At 39.9% G+C, this 27,141-nt stretch overlaps 1 protein-coding gene across 1 annotated transcript in view; it reads right to left on the bottom strand.

Moving 5' to 3' along the window:
- PDZRN4 (PDZ domain containing ring finger 4) overlaps window positions 1-26,516 on the bottom strand; it is a 223,749-nt gene extending 197,233 nt beyond the window's left edge. The window contains exons 1-3 of the mRNA XM_056515024.1: window positions 25,878-26,516; window positions 23,474-23,560; window positions 19,600-19,704 (exon numbers count right to left, since the gene is read on the bottom strand). Coding sequence (XP_056370999.1) covers window positions 19,600-19,704; window positions 23,474-23,560; window positions 25,878-26,516 — 831 coding nt within the window. The remainder of the gene's footprint in view (window positions 1-19,599; window positions 19,705-23,473; window positions 23,561-25,877) is intronic.
- Between the last annotated feature and the right edge of the window lie 625 nt (window positions 26,517-27,141).

A 27,141-nucleotide genomic window follows, 5' to 3' on the forward strand; every position in this document is an offset into this window, starting at 1 on the left:
CTTCCTTTCTCAAGAAATGCTGTAGGTGAAAAACAGGAAAGCAAGAGTGACATGGAGAAATCAGAGATTTGATTTGCAACTCCAGGCACAGAAAATTGCAGCTGTAACTTCCCAGGTAATGTTGGATACTGCATACACAGCAGAAGAAAATTCAAACTCTCCTCAGGTTTTCTTTACCAAAACTCAGTCTCCCTGCTTCTTTCAACTGAAGGATTACCAGGAAACATTTTGTATTATTTATTACAGGGCTAGAATGCTTTTCCTCAAAATACAGATGTTCACTACAAACTAAATTTTGCATGTCAAAACAGAGATTCAACTGACTACTGACATAAACTGGAGTCCACACTCTTCTTTCAGACTGATTATGGCCACATCTATCAATTTAAATATAATGGTCTGGAAATTGCTAAGAGCTAGTTTCATGTGGTATTATTTTTTCTTCCTCAAGAAAATTAATTTTCAAGAAATATTTTTAGTATGTCATTAGATCCTCTATGCATTCCAATAGGAGATAAATGCTGAGATCTCAAATCCAATTGCAATTAATTCAGTTTGAAGTATATCACTAACTGCTCCAAAGGCTCAATTGGTGCACATTTATTTTCTTTCACTTGAGACAGAAACACCTTAAAAGAAGAAAAGTTTTTTAGGTTTTCCTGCTGACTGCAAGAGCTTATCCTTACTTGTAAGTCATGAAATGGAAACTTTCATGTGACAGATAAAGGCAGTTCATCATTTCATCCAAACCAAAGATATTTCAGGAAAAAAAAACCAAAAAAACTTTTTTTCATGTTAATTAGGAACTTAAATCACATTCCCAAGTGCAGACAGATCCAAGATGTCAATTTGTGTAAAAATCTAGCATATTTCATTGCATTATCAGAAAAATTATAAAGATATTCAGATAATGCCACTCAGACTTTTTTTGTTATCTTAGGTTTTCAAAATGTTTATTTTAAAAGCAAGCAGTCAAACTTTTGACCCATCAGTGTAGTGCAGTCAATTTCAGTTAACCCCAAAGCAAATTCATCAAACTATGCTTTTCCTTAATGTATTGCAAGATCATCATTATTACAAAAAGTAAATGGCAAGATCACAATGACTGGCTGCCACTGTTCCAGAGAGAGAAGAGAGCTGGAAAACACTCTGCTCTCTGGTAGAGGCAGATTAAGGAAAGGGTGGATAATAACCTTTCATATTACTCTCAAACACAGGATTCACTCTGTCTGGCTCCATGCTGTTATTATTGCTTCAGTCCAGGCTATTGTCTATTCTCACGACATTAATGAAAAAAGGGAAACAAATTTTAGATATATGATTTTGGCTCATTTTACAAAACAAAGGTGCCCCTAATAGCCTTCTGAATGGTTCACAATAATATAAATCATTCCACTAAGCTGAAATTATAAAAGTCAACAAATATGTTCTGAATGGTACTAATACATAATAGCTTGATATCATCTTGTTTTTCAAGTAAATTAATAAAAATGTTTTCTCTCACTATAACAGTTAATATAAAGAGGTCCAGCTTAATCACAATAGGTGGAAGCTTGTAAAAACTAGCAAGTGAAATTTGCAAAATCACATTAAAATAAACAATTTCAACTATTTTTCATTCTGATCTTTAAAAAAATCCAAAGAGCTTTTTCTATGCATTATTATTTTCTAGGGTTTTTTATCTTAAATATAGCAGCTCTTTTCTGATCTGTTTTGCTCAATGACTTTCTTCAAAACAGCTGTGAAAATATGCATTCAGATTCAATTTTTGAATAGGTGGTTTGGTTTATTTGTCGATTTTTTTTGAACTTCCAGAAATCTTCATTGTTTTAATAACATCCATTTAGTTCAAATTTTGGATAGCCAGACCAAAATGAAAAGGTACAGGTTAAAAAAAGCATTTACTTCAAACGAAAGCTGAGCAAAGTTTACAACACTTTCTCTCTTTCAATAAACGGGAGAAATATTATTTCTGTAATATATATATATATATATGTATGTACGTGCATGTGTATATGTATGTGTATGTATGTATATTTCTGTGAATTTCTCATTACCAGATCATGCTGGCAACCTGATGCTTGTAATGATGCTTGGCATCCTGATTTTGCAAAAAAGAAGTCCTGTGGAAATATTTAACTCTGAGGTTGTTCATGTCCTAATACTGTAATTTCACTTACCTTGTCTCAGAAACTATACATAAGTAAGAAGATTAGAGCTACATCAACAAACAACACATACTGACATCTAGGAGTAGCTATGATCATTGTTAAAACTCTTGTTCTCATTTAAAGGCCAGAATTTCACCAATAAGCAATAACAGGTTTTACATTGTATAGTTTTCACAGTGATTTTACATGACAGATCCAGAAATGTTAATATATATAATTAATATACACACATGTTTTATAACATATTCAGTGTATTCTGTGTAGTACATTGTGAATGCACACCCTCAAGTCTGTACTGGGAGCTGTTTAATGCCTTTGGTGACACGGACACTGCCATCCAGGGCACCGCAGCAGGTGTGCTGACAACACCAAGCTGTGTGGTGTGGTCAGTGTGCTGCAGGGAAGGGATGACACCCAGAGGGACCTCACAGCACTGAGGTGGCTCTGTGCAAACCTCATAATGTTCAACAAGGCCAAGTGCAAGGTCTTTGGTCAGGGCAATCCCAATTTTCAAAGCACCCCTATGATTTGAAACTAACCCTTGTCATTCTCAATCAGTGCTGGCTTTTCCGGAAATATATGTAAATTAATATACTCAGCTTGATTAAGCATTAAAACTATTATCAAGTGTTATTATCTGGATTTCCCAGACTCTTACAATATTTTCAAATTTATAATCAACTATGAGCCAATATTAAACAGCTGGATTAGAAATTGTCTGCATCAATCCAAGGAAACTTCCTGACAGGATAAACAAGAGTAATTAAACTAATTAAACATCACCGGCAGCTAACATTATTGAATAAAATAAATCAAAAAAGAGGAGGCAGAGAGGAGTGTTTGCATTATGAGGAAGTCACAATCTCATTGAATTAGCATTATGCACCATGGCCTGTAGATCTTGCTTCTGAAAACTCCCTGAACTCTTCAGTGACAGAATACATGTAGTGAAAGCTTTGATTAGACACAAAGATCAGCAATAATTAATCAGGAGCAGAGTCACAGGAAGGCATAAGTTATACCACTGCCTTTAACACCTGCAAGAATAGATTTAGTAGGTGAGCTACACTCCACATTAAAACATGGGAGGCCAGAGGAAAGAGCCATCATCTTTGGTCACCACAGCTGCAGCACAGCACATGAAATCAGAGGATACTATTCACTACAATCTAAATAATTCTGCTTTGTGCATTAACCAAGCTCCTCTATTTTTATGGCCTTTTATCAGTCTCCAATCTGCTTACATATCAAATCTGCTTATGGATGTACAGCCAAGGATGTGCACATTTTGATTTCATCTCCCCAAACAAGTGCCTTGGGAGCAAGCACAGAGTGACTCTAATGGCAATGCTGCTGATGGCAATGGGTGCTGTCACTGAGAGCTGCAGCAGCTTCCAGCTGTCCCTGGAAGCTTTTCCATCACAGCAGCTCCTTTTCACACCTACAGGCACTCCCTGCAGGTCAGGCAGTTGCAACACACACAGCACCTAGTGTGAAACAGCACAGACCTCATCCAACTCTCCATGAAATAGCCTGGTCTACATCAAAAGCAGTTGGGAGACTAAGGTACATGATACAGCTTGCATGTGTATACAAATACATGCTTTCAATTAATTATACACACTGGTTTTTTGAAGGCCATTTTTGAAGTTACTTTTGTCATAATTTTTAAAACAAGTCTCTGAATTCAACAAAGCTTCTACAATAAAAATACACTCACAAGTCTTATTTATAGAAAATTAATCAGCAATGTCTATAGAAATATTTCCTTTGGAGTTCCTTCATGGTAATAAAATTAGTATAAATGCCTCCTACTGAAAAGGCAAATTCATTCATCAATCCTAGAGTATTTAATCATTCAAAGTAAGGAAACAGAATGAAATATACTACTACAGCCACTTAGCATTCTATCACAAGTCAACTTGTGCAATAATAATTCCAATTTTGAACTCTACAACCAGCCAAGAACAGTTTTATTCCATTATCTCCACCACTATTGCAAATATTTGCATAAGCAGTAGTCTCTGAACATCCAGTATACTATTCTTTAAGCAGCAGTGTTTAACACAGCACTGAGGAAAAAGGAGGCAGATCCTGCAACAGTCCTCATCTTGCTGATGTTCTCTGTCTCCTAATACATCTGTTCAGGTATAGCAAGGAGTCTGTGTGACTATTTTCAACAAACCAATGTGGACAGACATTAACAGAATACCCAGCTAGTCAATGAGGAATAACCATGGCTCTACTCCACAGTGTTATTTATTATTCATTGATCTAGCCTTTCAGCTCCAGCTGTTTGGGCCCAGATCCCAATCAACTGGATTTCCTTCACAGGAATCATCTCTGAACAAGTTTACATGACACAGACTCCACCAGCTGCTCTTCAACCTGCCTCTATACTTACAGTGCAACTCAAATATCAGGAACTACCCAAGACCTCTCCATCTGGCAATGCCTTTTTCACTTGTGCTTTGACTTCACTTATGTAACAAGGGAGAAAACAATAAGGTAAAACTTATTAAAAAATGAATGTCAGGTTCTCAATGCAAAACCCTGATAGCATTAAAAAGCCTGACACAGTAAAACAAAGTCTTTGCCAGGCAATTAAGATCACAGAAGATAACGAGATGACAAGAATTAAACTCATTAATTAGTTACATAAAGCTGCTGATAACAAGGCTGGAGAGTGGTTGACTCTTCTATTGCTGCTGCAGAGTCCCTCCTAGCATCTCCTGCCCCACTTTTCACACAGGAGCATGACCACCTTCCTTTTCTTACTGACCTTACTGAGAGCAGATCATGGCTTCAGTCATCTGGCCCTTGACTTTTAATACCTCCTCTAACAGCTTTATCAAACAGCAGCAAGCAAGTGCATAAAAAATAACAGATAGGAATGGTTTCTTTCAGATGATTGTGGTCCCTGACTCAGAGCTGAAGGCTTCTGCACCAAGAATATTAGAAAAGATGCCAGATGCATGAGCAGAGAAGAAAAACAAAGTTAGTCTCCAGGAAATAAAGAGAAATACAAATAAAAGTGTCACTATTTCTTCAGTTCAACTAAGCCTGAGCATTATGTGAAAAACAGAAGGTTCAAGAATGAATCAAAGTTTTTGAAACATTTTCAGCAGGATTTTACAGATGAATACTGAAAACATTTCCTCTATTGTCAAAATCAAGTAAGATATATTTCCAACAGTAAGATTTGAGGTAAAAGTATGAAGCAAGAAGAAAATACATAGGTCTAGTATACTTTGCATTTGCCCATGGCTTTCAATTAATATAGAGCATTTGCATTTAACAGAACTATGTTATTTAAGATTAAAAAGCACTGATTGCTCTTTTTTTGAAATAAAAAAAGGATTAACAAGAACACAAAAAACCCCTTTACCCTAATAGACAAATGCCCTGGAATTTTTTTTTTAATTAAACTTTAACAGTAAATGCAAAGATTTATGCCAGACTGAACTTCCTCAGCTCACAGATAATTTTGGAAAACTACATATACACATGCACATAGACATCCATTTGTCATATATTTGCATTATGGATATGGCAATTGAAATATTTTAAATAAATGTTAGAGTGTGTCTGATTCACCTTAAGGTACACACTTGCTGATGTTTTCACTGCAGTTTGCTTCTCTATGCAGGTCCCAACACCAAAATGCACACAGACTCTCCAGAAAACTTTTCAAAGACCTACACAGACCTGTAACCTCAGGAGAACATATGCACTTTCTTGGTTATCCACAAAAAGAAAAGTCCCAATTGCTGCATTACTATCTCTGTTTGGAGCAGTAAGACATGAAATTCTGATTTACCAGATTTCTACAAAGCAGATTAAAAACCTCACAACTTGAAGTGTTGCTGGAGGAAGTAATGAGTACATGCATTTAAGTCGGTCTCTTTTGCTCCCCACTGCTCTGAACTGTATGGCATGGAAGGGAGAAAAAGGCAGTCATCATTCACCTTCTTCACAATGATGATCTTTCTTACTGCAAATGTATTAACAGTGCTTTGGCTGCAGACTGAAAGTTGTATTGCAGTATTCATATAAACACTGGCATTTGAAAAAAAAGTCCTTTAAAAAAAAGTCCTTTAAACCAATTTTAGACTTTGAGAAAGAGACTCTAATAATAATATGCTTTAGCTTTTGTTCAGCACTGAATTGGTCAGGCAGTTGGACTAGATAATTGCAGTAGGTCCCTTCCAACTGAAAATAGTCCATTCTATTCTAGTTTGTTTCCCACAGTGCCTTTTGGATCTTAAACATTTCCAAATCCTCACATGTAAAGCGGTGGTTTGAAAAACAATAGCAGTTGCCTTCTGAACACAGAAAGGTGCAGCTCACAAATTGTAAAAAGAAATTCTAAGTCCCGTCCCAAAAGCACAGTTTTACAGTCATATAATAGCTGAAGTTGGAAAACTGTTGCAAGGGAAAGTTAAATAAAATCCAGAGTGCACAGCTGAAAAACCATGTAAAGAAAAAAAAAAAATCAGACTGGAAAAGTCTGTTTAATAGATAAAACTTCAGCTGTTCCTTTTATATTATCCCCTTGTGTCTGACATCCGAGCCCATTAATACTTAAACTGTATCAAATAAAATGCTACAAGGCCTTCCACTAAAAAGTATTGTAAGAAATTCATACTGAACATTCAAATTTGTAACTTCTAGTCTGACTCATTTTTAGATTGTTATTTCATTATTATAATTTACACTTGTGTTTGTGCTTTTGCTGCCAAGTGTTCCCTGTTTTCTCTGTAGCCTCCAAATGCTCCAAGGTACTTTGACAGCAAACATCTCCTTCCAAATGTAGTTTTTGGATGCTTCCCCAAAGAGGCATCCGCAGAATCAATGCATCTCACGTGTGTATCCTAAAACCTGACATGGTCATTCAATGCTCAAATATGCTTGTTGAAATTGAGTGGAAACACCCAACCATGAAACTCCAGAATAAACTCTGGATACACAAATCACTGAAGATGACTAAGAAAAGGAACTGTTATTTCTCAATCCTGGTCTAAAAAAACCACAAAAACAAAAAATGAAACAAAACCAAACAAAAACCTCCAAAAACACAAACCAAAACAAACAAAAAACAACACAAAGAACCTCAGATAAACTTATTGTACGTAAAAATACATAATAAATCGTTCTAATAAAAGTTTTAATAAAAACATCATTTGCCCAAAAGCCTTCCCAAATTTTACAAGCGTCTTAGTTTGATAAAAGATGCTGCCTTTCTTCCCTTTTGTAACTTAGATCTCCATACAAAAACTAAACCCAAAAGCAACTAAAGTGTAGATAAAAATTTCTTACTTTGAGCAATATTTTTTATTGTTCTCTTGCCAAAAGGATGTCACCAGTCTCAATCTTTGCATGGTCTGTTCCTCTGAACAAACTCCACCTCCCGAAGACTGCCGAACAATGAAGCACGGCTCTGCTGCTTTCGATGGCTGGTGCCCTGAACCTTTTCAAACACACATCTGCATCTTCACTTGCTAAAACCCATCACCAGGGCTCCACAAACACCTACTCAGACTCCTCCAGAAACTGCCAATATCAGAGTCTGCTAATTTCCAAAAACAGCACAGAGATCAGTCAAAGCTGAGATCCGGCACGCTCTCAGCCAATGCAGGGGTTCATTCTCCACTGCAGCAGAGCCAGCCAACAGATACACCAACCATCCCCCTAGGGGACACAGACTGCCACCCAACACTTGGCTTTGCTTTATTCCAGTCATAAAGATGCAGAGATTAACAAGACTGGATATGACATGAAACCATATGTTAAATGATTTCAAAGCTAGTCCCTAAATAGGAAAGGTTTACTGGAGCATTTCAAGTCGTATGTTTTTTTCATGCTAATTCCTGCCAGATTTTGAGCAACAACATTCAAAATTTAGCAACTGAAATATCTGAAACATGGAATAAGGCTTGATCTTGTTTCTTTATGCCTATTTTTCTTGGTTAGTTTAATGAAAAATGTAACATTGAGTCATTAGGACTATTGAGTTGGAGCAGGCCACCGCAAACAGGAGTACCAGAGCACAGGAGGAGGATTCCAAGCCCAGTTTTGTGCCTGAATTTTTCTCTTTGTACTTATGTTGGCATTTTACATATTATGAGCTTCCATTTAATTAGAATGAAATATATAATCCCAGAAGAATGGAATATCAGACCCATGTGAGACATAATCTAAGAAGAAGAATAAACCAAATTCTATTATTTCTTCTTAAATATTACTCATTCTGGAAATGATGCAAGATTCAGTAAGGTTTGTTCTGGCTTTAAATAGTGAAGAACTCTGTACAAAGAGTTTTATCCAACAATCTAACCTCAAAAGCACTAAAAAAAGCACTAAAAATATGTTGGATCATGTGAAAATTCAAAAGAGTTTAAGATGTATCACTAACATTTGCTTCAGCTGAATCTCATCCAAACTCAGACATCACTAAGTGAAATATTTCAGGTTGAACTAATCCCTTTTGCTAAAAAATACCTGCCTAACTCATCTTCAATACTTGGAGAATTAGAAAATGTTAAGATATTTATTCATAGGCAGTATGAACCTCATCTTAATGTCCTGTGTGCTCCAGGTTCTAAAATTAGATTGGCTTTTTGCAGAGCTTTTTACCCTGTTGAACACATGATCAGCACTCAAAAAAATAAACGTCAGGCAGATAACTTGGCACAGGCTAGTGAACATCATTTATAATTGTTCTCCTACTTAGTAACATGGATTCATCATGGTCTGGCCAATAATTTATTGGTCAAATGCACGATACATTAATTCGGGGAAAACTCAACTCATTTAAAACTGCAAAAAGCAGCACCAGTGATGGTGCCTGAAATTTATAACTGGACTTCACTGTTTTGTAGTAGTCTACTACACATTTCTCTATCCAGTCCATTAGCTTCCGAAGTCTCCTTTCATTTTTAAGTGGCTGAATCAAAGGAAAAACTTCGCAACTGGATTATGGAGTTCAGGCTTTTCCTGCCAGAGCAGATCTTTAATGGCTCAAAGCCAAATAGGCAACAAGTTCTTTGAGAAGACAGGTACTTACAAACTAAGCAGCAGCTCTGATTAAGAAAGTAGGAGCGATTATTTTTTGGATTTAAAGTACATAAAAAGAGAGAGACATGCAGTGCAAAAAGTCAGTAATGTACCCAATACAGTTTTTCATTTTCTACTAAAACTCCCTGAAACACATGTTAATATCCTCAGCAGAATGGCTGTAATGGACTGCAGGGCTCTGACCAACGTAAGACACAAGTTTAAGGAATTGGATGAAAACTGTGTTCTTAAGTAGATCTGCTAAGATATTAACAGCACTGTCTGAACACCTCGCTCTCTAAAAGGTATTCTGAAATACCATTGTGTTCTTTAATCTTTAAAATATTGTCCAAAATTAGTGCTAATTAGAAGATACAATCTCCAGGCTCAGTGATGAACATTGATCCTTTCCTTAGGATCTACCTCATAGCAGGGAGGAAACAAAAAGCAAATAAAAAAAAACACACTCTCAGTACAAGGGTACAGTACATAAGTGACTTTGAAAAGAAGGCTGAAAACAGTGGTCTACATTTATTTAATGAGAAATTCTAGCAGTAGTAAGAGTTCTTTAAAAAATAATTATATGAACAATTTTTCCTTCTTCCAGTTTCTTTTTATATTGTAAAAAATAGAACTATTCTTTCTAGTACTCAGACTCTCCCTGCTCTATTTTTAAATTAAAAAAAAAAAAAATCATTAAAAATACTTGTTTAAAATAATGAAGGTATTTTTGAGTATTTGGAAACACAGAAGAATCCCTATTTTTTTTATAAATATCATATTTATTCTGCCTACCACTCAAAGAAAAAAAAAAATAAAAGGTGTGATTGTAAGAGCATTGTGGCTTTAACAGCATTCTCTTGGTTACCAGAAAGTAAATTTCTGTTTAAAACTTCTCAAAATAGTCAGTTTTCCATATAACCCCACACTTAGAGCATACTAAGAACCAGTGCAGAGCACTTGGAGAATTTATGGAGAAATTAAAAAAAAACAACCTGCAATATAAGTGAAAGTTAGAAGTGTAAGTTAGAGAGTTAAAGTGTAAAGTAGAAAGTGCTGCTACACATCTGGCACTAGCACAAGGCATCTGATTTGGATCAGGGCTCTGAGCACTGCAGGGGAAGTGAAGGATTCAGCTTTCTGGTCCAAATGCTGGATATTGTACCCCTCAAAAAAATGCAACTAATCTGCTCAAGAAGGGCACTACAGCCTGAAAGCTCCTGGAACATTCATCTTTTAGGTCACAGTAGCAGCTACCAGAAAAAGCTGGGGCTGGGCAGAGGTATGTGCTCAAAAATCCTGCTGACAGCATGAAGACCATCTGGCTCCATATTTGCCATGTGCCAAAGACTAGCCTAAATCAATCAGACTGTAACAGAGAAGTGTAGGGATCCAGATGTTTTAATTCATCCAAGACAGCAAATCCCTTCCATTTAAAATAGCATGCCTTCTTCCCACAAGCTGCTGGAAGGACTTCAGATAGCTACCCTCTTGATCAGCGTGGTTAAAGAAACAAATGCAAGATTGAGAGACTGTACTTGGAAACAGATGGGCAGGCTCTGTACCTCTGGGTCTGTCAAACGTTGGATGCTCCAAATAGGGAGGGAAAGACAGAGGGAAAAACCTCATATTCTCTAGCAACCCATTTCAGAACTTCTCGCACACTTCTAGACACAGAGAATCATAATTTATCCAATTTTAAAGTTGCTAAATCATTTAATAGGTCTTCAGAATACAGTGGTCTTCAAATAAGGTTTCCATACTTAAAAACCAAGTAGAAATCAGCAGGATGTCAACAGTTCTGAATTTTTTTTCCTGTCATTTCTCCCATTCCCTCTATTTCCCAGTCCTGCTATTTGAAAGACAAATATTTTTCTCAAAGAGAAAAATATGTAAAACATATCCCGTAAATAACATGCATAAACTTTCCATGTAAATAAACATAGCAGCCATGACTTATTTTGTCAACAATATTTCATAAAGAAAATGCTTTCCAAAATAATTTTCATTAAGAAACACTGTTGAGTCATTTTGCTCTCCTTTCCTGCAGCAGCTGTGATTCAATCAAGTTGGGTCTACATACAAAGTTGCAAAATTATTTGTAATGTAAATGTAAATTTAAATATAAAACATTTGCAATTCCAAACAAGACATATATTTACAAAAATGTCTGTGTATTAGTAACAAATGTACTTTGCTTAGTGTATTTGATTTTAATAAGTATAGTCTTTGTTGGTGGTTTGAAGTGACCACATCTGTATGGTTTTAAATGCTGCAGAATTTTTCATTTTGGAGAGAAGTTACCAAAATTTTTTTAACATTATCACTTTTATTTTCAAAGCATTTGGAAAGCACAGTACTGTACATGCTTCTTACTACTCCTATCCAAAAGTTCTAAGGAGAAGCAATCTCCCATTCAACACACTGCTGCTTCTTTAAAACTGGGTTATTAGTTTTTCAAGTGAAGCCTTGAATAATTACTTCATTTAGAGCATTTCAGCACTGGCAGACTCTAAAGACTTTTTTTATTCAACCTCCAATTACAGGCAACAGTGATTACCTACTCCTTAAAAATATAACTAGCTGATTAAGAAAAAGAAGAGATCAAAGCTCTTGGAGCACATATCCTTGGGATTGTAACAATCAGTTCAGGGACTTAAGAAGATAAAACACTGCATTCGCACAACACATGTAAGATGGCAACTCCTCAAACTGTGAAGTTGTCTCAACCACAATAAAGAGCAACCTTCATGAAAGGCAGAAGGCTCTTTTGACTTTCTAAAAATGCCAAGAGCTTCTGGGGTGCCAGCAGCATGTGATGTGAGAGACATGGATTCCTTGCACATCCTTCAGTTCTAAGCAACAAACTCAGCATGGTCTCAGAGTTTATCAGAGCTTTCCATAGCTGGGCTTACCATCAATTATTCCCACTAGGCTTGTTCATATGAGCCTCAAAGGGTTAGATCTCCCTGATACATCATGAAGTCCTCTCTGAAGCTTCTGACTTTTCTGCTCTCTATGTAATTGACAAGACTAAGGAAAGTCATTGGAGAATGCCTTTCCTGCTCTCAGATTTCCACAGTTCACCAGGTTAGGGTACTTAGCACTTCTAAAAGACAGACTTGGACCTACATGGAGATTTGGCTTATCAATGGATGAGAAAGCACCTTCTTCAGGGCTGCCCAAGATCATTCCCAGAGCAAAGATCTAAGGGTTTTCACACAAGACCTTGCACTTTCAGCAATAAAGATACATTTCTATGACCTTGTCTTCCTTAACATAAATAGACACTGACATGTAAATATGTGTGTATGCAATTATTTGGAAAATTCCTAAACAAAACACTCCCCTACATACGCCCTTCTCTTCCTGGGAAGGGGATGAAAGCAACAGCATTTGACAGATGCTAGACAAGTTGTTTAATGTATTCCTGAAAGTGTTTAATTAACACCCCACATGAACAAAAATTTCCTGTAAACCTACTACCTCAGCTACATATAAAACTGCATTGCTCTGGCTGCTGGGCAAGACAGAAAGATGCTTAAATCTTGCTGTTTTGCAAGGTTTACCTTAAAGCTTTTTAAAAAACCAAAAATACTCATGGGAAGCAAGAGAAAGATGACATGCAGCAAAGTCAAGCTCAAACAGGGCATCTAGGAAGATGCTAGGCTTCAACTTGCCAAATTTCTGACACGTTGTACCTCAGGGGTGAGATCAGACTTTCTGAAGGAGATGGGTGTGAGCAGCCTTCACATGATGCCGAGGGATCTGCGGCCCTGGTAGCAGCACCATTTATGGGATCTGGAAGGTTTCTTACATTAGTCAGCTCTTCCACAGGTTAACCAAAATCCTTCCTACCTAACAGCACTTCTGAGCTGCCAATTTAGCAAATGCCTAATTCTGCAGACCCAGTTATCATAGTTCTGCTCCAGTACTGCTCCCCCTCACTTACCTATGAGAGCTCATGACAGTGTGTATAGATGATCTAATCTGACAATTCAGTTACCCCTACTCCTACATGCTCTCCATTTCTTCCACACTTTTTATTTATGAGGAAGCACTAGAAAGTACTTCTGTAGAAACTTGAGGTTGATGCTTTGTACTCTTTAATTGTAAAGTTTCACATTTTTCTTTTTTCCTGCACTTTTTACTTCATTCTTCTGCTCTAAGTGACCCACCTCTTGTAGAGATCCCCCAGAGTTAGAGCAAAATAGAAATATCTTATGGGAGAGCAAGGGTTATGCACATTCATGTGCATGCAAGGTCCTGAAGCCCCTTTCATCATGCCTAACTTAAGTTGCCTAAACAAAAACCCAGCATGGTAGAAGTAGCATAAAAATACAGGGTAGAAGATGACTTTCACCATTTCCACTTCTCATATTCTCTTGACTTCTCTCATGCTGGGTCACATTTCAGAAATAGTCTCACACTGTTACTTCTGCCCCATCTGCCTCGTGCCATTCCAGCTACCACAGCATCATTTTTCTTTGCTTACTTGGAGCACCTTGCTGGCCAAGACCTGTGACTCACAGTCTGAAGAGACTTACTGAAAAGGACGAAACTGCCTTATCTGTCAAATATACCATCTGCAAATAAACTAGTTGGAGAGTTCATCTGGTGGTCATATTCGAACTACGTTTGGCATTTCCGTCATTTTTTAGATAAAAGCACTGGGAGCATACATAGATTCACAAAAACAATGCAGAGTTATGTTTGCACATGTGCCTGGTTTCTCTGTGACTACAAGACCAAACAAATACAGATGGAAAACCTTCCTAAAGGCTTGGGCCTCTCTAAACTGCATCCACAGCAAGTTCTCAGTTTATATGTCAGATTAAAAGACCCCACTTCTTAAAAGACAAGGCATTTTAGAATTTTTTCATGATGCTGTGCTACACAAGTATCAAAAAAGTAATATTTTGCCTGTTAATGGATGTAAGATCCAATAGTTAACTTCTGTTAATAAAATCTTACCATTCACTATTTACTCTATTACACAAATTTCACCACTCCTTAAATATAACTTTGTTTTATTTCTTCCTGTTCTTTATGATAGAAAGTATTTTGTGAAGTCGTAGTAAGACTAATATACTTCACCACAAAAACCGCCAATGTGCTTTATGTCACAAAAAGCAGAAGTCACATTTTTCTTTTTAAAATACAGATGGCGAATTTCTAGAATTTTAAGTGCTTTTTGGAAGGAACATAACCTGTTTCTCTAAACACAATATTTGCATTTAAGTTCAGTGACTAGAGAGGAATGCAAGCATCTCTAAAGACCTGCAGCAAGTCCAGTCAAATTCAGGCTACTAATCTGTGAACTGAGGCAACAAATTACAAAATTCAGGCGTTCTAGGATAACCATGGTCAATGTCTAGAAGAGACAGTACCTTGACCACTAAGTTCCTCCACTTACAAGAGACCCAGCCCTCATGGCCTTCTGATAGTGGGCACCAGCAGCAGTAACCACCTTTCAGGTAACACTTGAGTTAAAGCACAGAGGAGGAAAACACTAACTATTGGTATTTATTCAATCAGGGAACCCCATCTTTCATATTTAGAAAAATGTCCTAGCTAGAGGATTTTCTGGTTAACAGCATTTGCTACCTCCTCTCTCAAAGTCAAGACATTGTGAAGTTAGAAATGCAAGTATCATTAAACAAAGTGTCATATAAGACACAAGACTGTGGAAGAAAGAGGGAAATTATTGAGTATTATCACAAGCACTTACCTGGAAAAGGGCAGCTCCAGTATTTCAGATACAGCTCCCTGGAACTACTGTCTATTTCACACCAGATTACCCCTGGATAATCCTGACTCTCTAAACACCTGTGGGCACCAAGCTCTGTTTGAGGAGGATGGGTGGATGCTGGTCTAACACAGGAGAACCTCTGCCTTAGTAACAAGGGCAATCACCTGGAGAGGTCAATTCAATCCTTTTCAGGCAGAAACCACAACCTAGATCTCTTGCTTTTTGGAGAAGCACTCTAAGGCTTTTTTTGTTAAGTAAAAAAGTCAGTGGGGGCAGTAACTCAAATTCAACTGAAGTTATGCAGACCTGGTCACACCAACTTAAAAAAATTATTCACACAAATGAAAGATTTCAGGTGTCCAAAAATCTATATCTCAACAGGTGAGGGAGAGGAGAAAAGATTCTACAGACATTTCCAAGCCTGCTGTTTCACTAATTTATTATGGCAGGGATCTTTCACACTAATTAGGAGTTATCTAAAGATTGCAGGTGCCAAACCTGGTTACCTGCAGCATAATATCATGAATTTTTTACAGATTTAAGAGAAATTAATATCACTAAGGCATATTTAGATGCACTGAAAGCTACACTAAAATTAGCTATATTAAGTTTTCTTAGCTACCACACAGATCTTACTGGCCACATCTTGTGCAGCTTTGTTTCAAAGTCATCCCAAATCTTCTGGCTCTGATCCCAGCAAGACATTTTAAGACTCACTACTTCTACAGACATAATCTGACACTGGAGATTCTTAGTCAAATAAACATGACTAGTATCAAAGATTTTGCTTGAGCAACATAGTGAGTGTAATGACAGAAACATGCAGAAGATAAAACATCACAAGACTGACATACAGCACAGTCAGCAGTCTGGCAATAGTTAAAAAAGTTTCTGTGTAGGCACTTAGCAGATGTAAGTTACTTCTGCCAGGATAAGCCTTAAGACTTCATCTTTATTGAAACTGGCTTTGCTGACATGTGCTTCAAAGCCATTGTGTGAATACTCTCCAAAAAACTGGAAAGAACAAAGGCAAACATGGAATACAGGATGAAGCCTTATTTATCATCCACTTATGGAGCTCAGGCTGCACGAAGAAAATACACAGTCATGATATATAAATGCATCTATCTTATTTTTAAGACTTAAAAATCCCAGACTAAAAATGTTTCTTTCCCTTCTTCTCCATTATGCCTGCTTAATTCATGAGAATCAACTGACTAAATGCAGAATGGCCAATATTCTCATTTCACTTGAGAGCTAAAGAACAGAAGTCTTCTCTTTGCAGTACAAGGAGCAGAAAAACACTTGAGCCTTTCAGCTGATGATGTGCTTACAGTTCCACATATGTATATTTTGGACTTCAACCTAGCCCTTTTTATTTGCATACAAAGTTTTTCATGGTTGTTTTGTTTTTTGGCAAACCTACTTTGGCAATGTTAATTAACAGTTGCTCCTTTTCCTCAAATTGATGAAATAATGTTCTTTTTAAGAAATGAAAAAAACAAAAAACATCAGAAATGCTATCTGGATTGCAAATTGTGTCCTGGTCATGTATTTTCTGTACAACACTGAAGTGATTCAAGAGTATTCTGCACTGTGACTTACAGAATGGAAGACGATGTCAGAAAAATAATCACATTGGTTTTTATTCTAAAGTTGGGCTTAAAAACAGAGGACCTGACACACTAATTTCTGTAAAATTAATATAATACAAACAAAAAAAAAACCCAGACTCAAATAACTAGTTCTGAATAGCTTGGCAACTAGTATTGTGCTGGGAGGACTGGCCAATGTGGTGCCATACTTACATGAAGCTGAACTGGCTGCAAATTGAGATACAAGATTTCCTCCATAAGGAAAGAGCTGCTTTCAGCATTAACTGCTCAGAGCTGTAAGTATGGCTAAAAAAAAAGCAGCAGGTGAAACACTTCCATGTATCAGTAACACTGCTAAGGATCATAGCTGTTTTATGCTGCCTTCAGGAGGTAATCAAGCATGAAGTGAGATGAGCAATGAATTTACACAGTAGGAATGATTAGCATGCAGTGAGGGGGATGTAAAATGCTGCTGAACTATGCAACTGTGAACCATTCTAAACATACTTTAATAATATAATTTTCTCCTAGAAGCAAACGGAATTCTTTGAACTAGCAGAAAATAATAAACAGCCCTATGCACTGCTAGCTACTTGTCTCCTCTTGACAGGATTCAGAGGCAGGGTGGAAAGGAAGAAGACAGAGATCCAAAAGTTAGAGCTTGGGTGGCTTTATACCGCTGCTCGTATCCAAGGGTTTCATGTTGGGAGTCACAGATACCAATGCTGCATCTAGTTTTATGAGATGCATTTTACAGAATGTGAACAGTGTAGTTCTTGAAAACATGATGCAGTGTCAATTTCAGGAAGCTGCATTTTTTGGATAAAAACTTCTGAAAGCATCAGAAGACCATGACACCTGCAGGAACCCGCTACATAGACGTAATTCATAAGGGTTTATTCTTGATGAACAAATAATTATCATTTGGAGCTTGCGATAGGATTCCTGGAAATCTATGTATCAAAATGTTGCTTCAGCACATCACTGTCCCAGGTCAGCTTCACACTGCATAAAAAAGTAATTTTTTCACAGGGGCGTTAACCTTTAATAAAGAGGGTAATGCTGTGCCTGAAACCTGTTCTTCATCAGAATCAACAAGGGTCCTGTGACTGTGCCCCATGAAGAGCTGCAGTCCCTTGCACAGGGGATCTGGGGCTATCACCCTGCCACTCTAAAGCACCACCACCCTGCTCAGCTTTCAGATCCTCATGCACAAAATATGCTCCCCTGAGGATAAAGCCCAAATAAACACCAACCTTCTTTAAATGAAAGTGTCAGAGGGTCTATGGCCCGGGCACATTGATCTCAAAAACTTCCAGCAACTCAAGTCATTTGTGTGGCACTTTTACACTTAGAATAAATACCTCAAGAAAGAAATCTGATTCCTTCCCTTGGCATTCGTCCAAATACCTTAATTATTTGGCAATGCTGCTGCATAGATAATGATATTTATAAAAAAAAAGGCATCACTACTTATGTTTGCCAGCCTTGGCTCTCAATTCCATCTGCCAATGCCATAGGACTGTGAAATCCATTTGCTGCACTAGGTTGCCCACAAGATGGTCATCTGAAATGTGCACAGCTCACCAGTCAACCATGTGCAGTTGATTTTTGTTAAACATGTGATAGACCACTGAAACAGATTACCTTCTTTATTTAGTAATATGCCTTGAGAGCAGATTTTCTGATTTAATGGGACAGTTCTGTCCATTATCCCATTAGATACACATTGCTAGAAACACCCTGGGTATCCCATTGCCAAACAAATGACTTAAGCTACTAAAGGCTCTTCAAGTAACATCAGCTCCTTCTGCTCTTGATTATTGAAGAATGGTCCCATAATATATCACCCATTATATCCAATCACCAAAAAAGTGAAAAGCAAACAAGAAGTCCCACTTCCTATAAACTTTTCACCAAAACTCATATTCCATATATCAGCCAACATTTTTGAAATAGTTACACCACCCTGATTATTTCCTCACAGCAAAAGTTTTCAGAATGATCTTTCACAACAAACACAGAGCTGGCAGGGCATCCCACTGCAAGAAGACATTGATAGCTATGAATGGGCAATGAAAAATTCCAATGTTCTGACTCCAGCTGCTTCCTGTATCTAGCATGGAGGAATGATTATTTCTTTTCTCCTCCTCTTTTCATGTTGGTCTAATAAATTTTGAAACACTGAAACATACTAGAAATTTTTGCCTAACCCAAAATATTTTTAAATGCTTGCCTGAATACAAAAGTTATATACAAATCTGTTGCATATTAATATGGTGCTCTATTCAGAGTATGAATACTTATGCTAGATTGGATCTATAACACCACATATAACTAAAATCCATTTCAATATGATTTTGTGCAGCCAGAATTTTTCAACAAAAATCAAGTATAAATTATGGTGGCATTTTCAGAAATGACCTCACATTTAATAAATGCTGTTTTGTGACTTTATTCTTCCTTCTTTCAAAACCACTTCATTTTGCATACAAACTGAAAATTGTATGCTAGCATATTACATGATCACGAAAGTGCTGTAGTGATCCAGGTGAGAACAACAGATGATCTCCTGATCATAGAGCAGAAAGTACTTCCTCTAATTGCTTAACAAGTTTCACAGCAGTGCTCACCAAGCCATCTTCTCTGCCTTGTCCCAGAGTTGTGAATGTAACAGTCCCTACACAGGACAAAATCAGTTTCACCAAACCTGTGAATTTTCAGTCATTCATCTTCTTTCTCAACTTAAAGAAACACAAAGTGCTTCTATGCTTTCTATTTAAGCACTGACACCTTTGCTTCACCTAAATCAGCTTAATCCAAATACCAGTAAATTTATTACTTGTTGGAAAAATCCATCTTTTGTCTTTAATTCTAAAAAATGTTTAAGCAGTTCAGTGTACGAGAATCATGTTCAGACATGGCAAAAGAGGAAAATTACAACATAGTTAGGGTGAAAACCATCAAATCCTTTATTAATCTGATAATATGACAGACTAATCCATTGGTGTGGGTTCTTTCTTACCTCAATAATCTTGTCATGAATTTGCAGGCCTTCTGCTTTGTCTGCAGGTCCATTTTCCAAAATCTTTGACACATAAATTCCCTCAGCAGATTCCTCCTGATTGTTCTGTACCAGGCAATAGAGAAGTTGCAAAAAGGGACACATTAGTACAAAAATTGAGATGTTACTAAAATGAGCAGCAATGAAAAATGTAAATCCACCTGAAATATGCAGCTCATTTTTCTAGCTAAGAATTAAGCTCCTTGGGATTTTTTTTTAACTTGCTTAACACAAAGTAGTTATTAATCAAAAGGACAGAATTAATGAGCTATTCCAGCAATTTTTATAAGATTATCCATTTACTTCCGGTTATTTTAGTCTAAATGAGACACAGTGTGCAACAGTAATCTGATCCCAGCTAAAATACTTGGAGAAAACCTCAGACTTCACAGCAGCCAGTGACCAGCACATAAAAGCTCAGTTGAAGACACTCATAAAAATGGATGCACAAGTGTTTCTCTCAGAAGGAAAAGGGCTCCTGCAGTACTGCTGCTTGCAAACTGCCCTACTGCATTTGAAAATAAAGCTCCAAGAAACAAAGTGACATTAGTCAGCTGGCACATAACAGTGAGAGGATTTGGTTGGAATTGGTTAACCTCATAAATCCTATTCACATGGGAGATTGAGAACTTGCTCAACTATGAAATCCATGCAGACAAGCTGTGGACAAAAAGAGAATCCATCTCCAGCTGATCTCTATGCAACACTAAGTACAATTCACAAAAGGTCAGATCTAAAACAGACAAGTTTTCTACCACAGCTGAAGCAATATAACTGACGTTGTTGTACATGCTGGAATTATGTTATTTCATCACATGATAGTTAAAAGCAGTTTTAAATAATTATTAATAAAGAACTAATATCAAGCAGCCACTGCCTACTTACAGGGTTTTAAGTGTTTGTACAAATAATAACCCAGCTAGCAATAACTGAAGGAATCTTTTTTCCAGCCGATTTATGCTTTTGATTGCAGTTTATATGATGCTTATTTTCCTTTGTGACTGGTGAATCCCTGATCAACAGCACAGTTCATATATGCACAGGTTTCTAGTCTAGGTCCTATACACTCATGGGGAAAATGCTTTCTTACTTTTTCTGTTAAGAAAACTGTAAAGGCATATGTAAAACATACTTTACATAATGTGACAACAGTCCTATGGAGACTTGACCCAGGTAGATTTAAGGTAAATAACATTGAAAAAATAAAAAAAATTTATTCAACACAATATTAGTCAGACTATGTTTTCATAAACTCCTTTTTTTCTCCCTTTTTCACAGAAACTCATACATGTCAGATAAGAAGCAAAAGGGAAACACAGTAACAGTTCTAGCAATATTTTGAAATGATAAACAAATAGATTTCCACTGACTTCCCATCTACGTAGTAAGAAATGAAACTCTGATACAAAAAGCTAATGGCCATTAGTGAAAATACAAGAGGGACACAGCTTGGTTTTAACCTAAGAAAACAAAAAGCTAGGTTATAGTACCATCACCCACATAAATCTATATTTCTTTCCATCAGAAATTTCATTGGCTTTTTCAGAAGCTATGTATGATCTGTTAAAAAAGAGGGTATTTCAGTCTGGCATGTGGTCCCCATCAGTTGTATGTGCTGGTACCCACCACTCCTGACAGGAAAATAGCGCAAGGCACACTGAGCTCCAGCACTGTTCCACAGCCCAGGGGGAGTGCAGCAGCCCTGCCTGCAGCACACCTCTCTCCAGCCTGGCTTTGACCTGCTGTCCTCAGGGGAAACTGTCCTCCCAGCCAGACAGAGCTGAGCCCATCAAAGCAGCCTTGCTCCCTCAGAATGATGAATCACATTTCAGGAACACTCTTATGAGAAGCAAGTTCCTTTCTGACAAACAAAAGATGAGTTGTTCCTTTCCTCTCCTCCTTCCTTCAGGTAGGAGGTAAGCAGTGGGGATGCCTATTACAGACTGAAAATAAACACAGCCAACAGAAAGTATGTATGTACATTACCCAAGTCACCAAGAGTCACCTGCTTTCCAATGCAAAAAAGCTGCATTGTACTTATAAAACAAGATGGGACGAAGAACACACCCCCAAACACATGACTAATATAGAGACATCACTTCTCTTCTGCTGCAAGTGCCAGTGTTTCAACCAAGGGCACTTTTTCCCTGGACAGCCTGAATGCACAGAGTACCTTCATGAACTCTTTTTAACAGCAACTCCTGTTCCACTATTTAAACTTTCGAGCAGAACTTTGTGTTTTCAATATTTGAGTCAACTCAAGCATTTTTTCCTGTTCTATGCTCAGCTCCAGATACACTGAGTCTCACAGTGATATCTGAGAAATGCCAATCAAATGCCTGTGGTAGTCACATTTGTCAAAATAAGAACAAAACACAAAGGAATTTCCAAATTAAACTTCAAAGATTCAAAACCACCTGAGCCCCATCCCTGCCTCACAACCTCACCAATTTATCTCCAAATATGAGTGTTAATAGAAATTAATTTCCTTTTCTCCATTTGGCAGTTTTTTCAGCACAGTGCTATAGACTGTCATATATTTATCATTTACTCCTTAAAACAACAAAATATTAAGTCAGAAAGTCTGACAATTTGTGATACATATCACTGTTGCAGTATGCACTGCCAACATCTAAGTCCTTAAAAGAAGGACTTAGAAGAAAAGTTGCTACCACCCAAGAAAACTGAACACATGCTCCCTTTTCCTTGCAGTTCTCCTACAGATGTAAATAAGAGACGTCAAAATGCAATCCAAACTAAAAACTGCCTGAATTTTGATACTGCTACACTCCAAATATGAATATAATCATGGCATGTGTATTTTAACTTGTAGCCAACTGTTGTCTCATCCTTCCACTTGAAAAATCTAAGAAACTCTTGCTTTGGGTTTACAGCCCCAGCATCTGATAACTGCTGGTCTTCATTTTTACCCCCAGGGAACAGTAACTGCAGCACAGACAGTGGGCTAATGGGAACAGACTCTTTGGCACCACTAAATATAGCTTTAGAGCAGAAGATTGCCAAACTAATATACAGGGTCCTACTCCCCTCCTCAGCAATACTAGAAGGCTACAGTTCTCCCACTGAACAGGAACCTGATCAGTATATAATTATTACCAACCCTTTTTAATCAACTATTAATTTTCCAGTTTAACAGGTTTCTTTACCCTTCATATGCAATGACAGTCCTGATTAATGTTTTTGGGAAGATGAAGTGGAAAAAAAAATAATAAAGATAATGCAAGCATATTCATGTGTATATTCTAAGTGGGGGCTAGTGATCCTTATGCATATTCTATGGTTTGCAATGAACTTTCTAAACCTAGACTGATGAGATTAAGATACAGCAGCATTTGTGAAAACCGTTTCAGTTCATAAAGAAAAATTGAAAGTAGGCATGTGAGAACACAACATGTGCTTAAACTATCTGAGCTACAGAAGTAAATTTTCTTCCCTCCTGTAGATGAAAAAAAAAAAAAAAAAAAAAAGGGCAAGGAGTTCCACAAAATTCCAAAGGCTTAATCCTGCAACAATGACTTTTACAAGTAGTCCCACAGATTTCCATGAATACATATTACTCACATGGGAACTGAGTGTAAACCAGCCTAAAGTTTTAAAGCAAAAACACTATGAACATCCTTCCAAAAAATGAGAATAATACAATTCTCATGAGATAACATCTTCCAAACGATGATTCCAGTTATACCTGATAATAAATAGTTTTTCCATCTGAAGAACAGATTCTACACCTACTGTCATCAAAATTACTCTTAACAAACAGTGTATACAATAAAAGTAGATATGGACAAAATCACCTCCAGTTACTTCTCATTACCTGTCTGGGTCGTCCTCCTATAATATTGAATCCCAAAGTATCATTTTCTCTGTGTAGCATGATCATTAATGGCTTGCGTTCTCCTCCCTATGAAGCAAGAGATTATATATTGTTAAAACACACACTCTCAAGAAGGAGTTAATAAATGAAAACATTATCACAAGCAAGATTTTTAGCTGGAGAATATATAAGATAAGGCTTGACAGAAAACTAGGCTGAAAAGACTTGGCACTGGGAAAAAAAAACAAAGGAAAAGTCATGATTCACTAAAAAGTTAGCAGGTAACACATTGTTATCCCTAGTTATCTACAGTTGAACAGAAAAAAGGACAGGTTTTTGGTGTGAGGAATGCTTGGCACCACTAAAAAAAGTACACGCTCCAAATGTCTGGAAGTCTCTATAAACATAAAATCCCTATACGTGTTAACATTTCAAACATTAAACGTACAGATTAAAATACACATTTCAAAGCAACTTTCAGAGAACACACAGAAAGTGAAAAGCAGCTCTTTATCCCAAACTTTTTGTCTCAAAAAAACCAAAAACAAGACAATCCAAAACAGCACCTGTAAAAATATGGGGTGTATTCTGAAAAAAGGCTTAAAATACAAAGTAAATACTGAGAAGCATAGACGGAGTAAAAGTTAAAAATTATAAAAGAAAAATATTTTTCTTCAGTGGACCAGGTAAATAATTGAAATTTTTAAAAAAAATTAAAATTGGAGGCTTTAGCACAGCAAGTTACCTTATTTTATGCTGAAACCGACATTTTATTAACTGTGTCAGTGGCGTGTTTAATGCCAGAAGGGTACATTAGAACTTAATTACGTGTATTTTGACTGCACTGGTAGCTTTCCTCCCCAATGCCCGAGCGGCAGCGCCCACAGCGACCCCTCCCGGCGGCGCCGGGGAGCGCCGGGCGGAGCGATGGAGCGATGCTCCCGCTGTGCCCGCACCTTGGCCAGCTCCAACCACAGTCGCGACACCTCTCCTCCCTTCTCCAGCCACCGCCTGTCCCTGCACCTCGGCCAGCTCCTCACCACGGCCCCCACACCTCTCCTCCCTTCTCCAGCCACCGCCTGTCCCTGCACCTCGGCCAGCTCCTCACCACGGCCCCCACACCTCTCCTCCCTTCTCCAGCCACCGCCTGTCCCCGCACACCCCACCCCCAGCAGCCACTGTTGTCCCACTCCGCTCGACCTCATCCCACCTGCCAAGAGATGAAGCGTGTCAAGTGTATGAGCACATCTCTCAGATGCAGCAACCTAAACCTGACAGACTAGCTAACCAGAGGAAACTTGAAAAAAAAAAAAAAAATTCAACTTTTCAGAGTTACTCAGTGCCACGAAGACCTGTAAGACCTGTATTCTGAAGCATTCTAGTGTCCTGTGAACAACGTCCCCTTTCCCATGCAGCAGGCAGATGCCCAGCAAACTACATTGCTTCAGGTGTGAGTTTCACTGCTCAGACCTTTTCCACCTGGGTTTTGCCTCCCGCGTAGATTTAGGTAGAAAGAAAAATTCTTTCCATTAAAACACTTCTCACCACGGCTGCAATCAGCAATGCCTGAGCCTGCACAGTGAGCTTCCAGGCAGGAATTAAAAACCATCACACTAAGTGAAGCCAGCTCGCCGCAATTCTCGGATGGTTTGCTTTGCCTTAGGAAGCGGGTCGGTCTCTGGGCAGCGCGCTCAGATTTGAGGGGAGAGCGCAGCACTGCTCCGGCCTCTGCTTATCAACGGCGGGAGCTGTCATTCCATTCTACCAAAGCTTTGCTGTCCTTTCGCCATCGCTTCCAAACTCTACAATAATTTTACACGCAAATGTTTTAACACAACTTCTCAGCTGCTCAAATAAAAGTTAAAAGCCAGCTCCACGCCCCTGAGCAGCCGCCAGTACCAGCTGGAGCAAAATGAGCAGCAAGAGCATCTGGGTCCCTGCGAGGCGGGGCGGCCTGATGTGACACCCTGATCGGAGGAACCAGGAGCCGTCTGCCAGCTGCCAGCCCAGGAGCGAAGCCATCTCCGCTCCCCATCATCTCCGGCCGAGCAAGCGCTCGATCGCAGCATCTGCCAGGCACCGCTGGGCTCACCGCAGCACGGGGTTTCGGCTACCCAAGGGCGACGGAAGAGCGATCAGCAAGAAGAGTGTCCCCAGAGAGGATGTTACCAAAAATCAGTAAAATAAAACTCCATAGAGAGACGGGCAGGGAAGCTCGCACCGCCCGGGGGATGCGCAGCAGGGTCGGGCTGGGTCCCGGGGTGCTTTGGTTGTGATTGCCGGCCCCCGGGGAGACCGTCACTCGGCCGGGGGTTCCCAAGTCGGGCACGGGATAAGCAGGTTGGAGAGGAGCACAGCCGGAGGGGCGCAGACCGGGGCCCGTCGATCCCTGTCCCGCACTCACCTTGCCGGGCTGGCCGCCCGCCAGGTCGCGGGCGATGCTGCTGATGTGGCTCATGTACTGGCCGAACTTCGCCTGGTACCGCCGCGCCGTCAGCTGCACCTCGCTCTGCAGCGCCGACAGCTGCGCCAGCAGCGACTTCTCCCTCCTGCTCCAGCGCAGGGCCTCCCTCTTGAGCTGGCGGCCCGGCTCCGGGACGCCGCCGCCGCGCAGCGCCCGCAGGCAGCGGTGCCCGCCGCCCGCCCGCGGCTGCCCCGCCGCGCTGCCCGGCGAGCCCGAGGGGAGGGCGGCCCGGGGCTGCGGCTCGGCGGGGCCGGCCGGCCCGTAGCGGCACGCCGCCAGGTGCGCGGGCAGCTCCCGCAGCCGCACCGTGCGGCCGCAGCCCCGCGGGCTGTAGTCGCACTTGACCTCCAGCTTCTGGACGAGGCTGCGGAGCGGCAGCACGGGGCGCAGCTCGGCGGCCGCCAGCGGCCGGCAGCGCAGCGGGCAGCGGCGGCGCCGCGCCGCCCAGGGCAGCAGGCAGCCGGCGCAGAAGACGTGCCCGCACGGGGTGGACAGCGGCTCCTCCAGCACCCGCCCGCACAGCCCGCACTGCAGCTCCGCCGCCACCGGCCCCGCGAACCGCGACGGGTCGAAGCCCATGGTGCGCCGGGCACCGCGAAACTTTGGGCGCCGCGACCCCGGCCCGGTCCCGGCGGCGCTGGAGCCGCTCCCGGCGGCGGCGGCGAGGGGCGGGCGGTGAGCGGGGCTGCGCCGGGGGAGGCGGGCGGCGGCGCTGGGACCGAGAGCCCGCCGGCTCCCCCCAGCTCTCGCATTAGCTCCCGCTCCGCGGCGCTACCGCCCCACGCCCGGCCCCGGCACCACCTCCGCCCTGCCCGAGCATCCTCGCTGCGCGGCGGGGCGAGGCACCGAGGGACGCGCCGCCCTCCCCCGTGCGGGCACTGTCCCGGCCGCTGCCGCTGGACTGTGGTCGCGGACGGAGGGAGGAGGGAGTTGGAAGGCTGCGGGACAGCGAATCGCTCAGGCTCTGGCTGATGCACACTTGTGCTGGTAAATAACGCGCACGTGTGAGCACGCCTGTTTCATGTCTCTCCAAAAGGCTTCCTCCTTCTCTTTTCCTCCCGTTTTGGGATATCCGTCAGGGCACAGAATCCTGACATCCCTAGTACTAGTGCTCTCTTTGTTGCCACACCATAAAGGAAATAAGTCAGGATAAGAAAATTACTTGTTGAGCTCCCTTAAACTACAACATATGTATAAACAACAC

The sequence above is a fragment of the Oenanthe melanoleuca genome, chromosome 1A (assembly GCF_029582105.1).
Source record: "Oenanthe melanoleuca isolate GR-GAL-2019-014 chromosome 1A, OMel1.0, whole genome shotgun sequence".
Lineage (NCBI taxonomy): Eukaryota > Metazoa > Chordata > Aves > Passeriformes > Muscicapidae > Oenanthe > Oenanthe melanoleuca.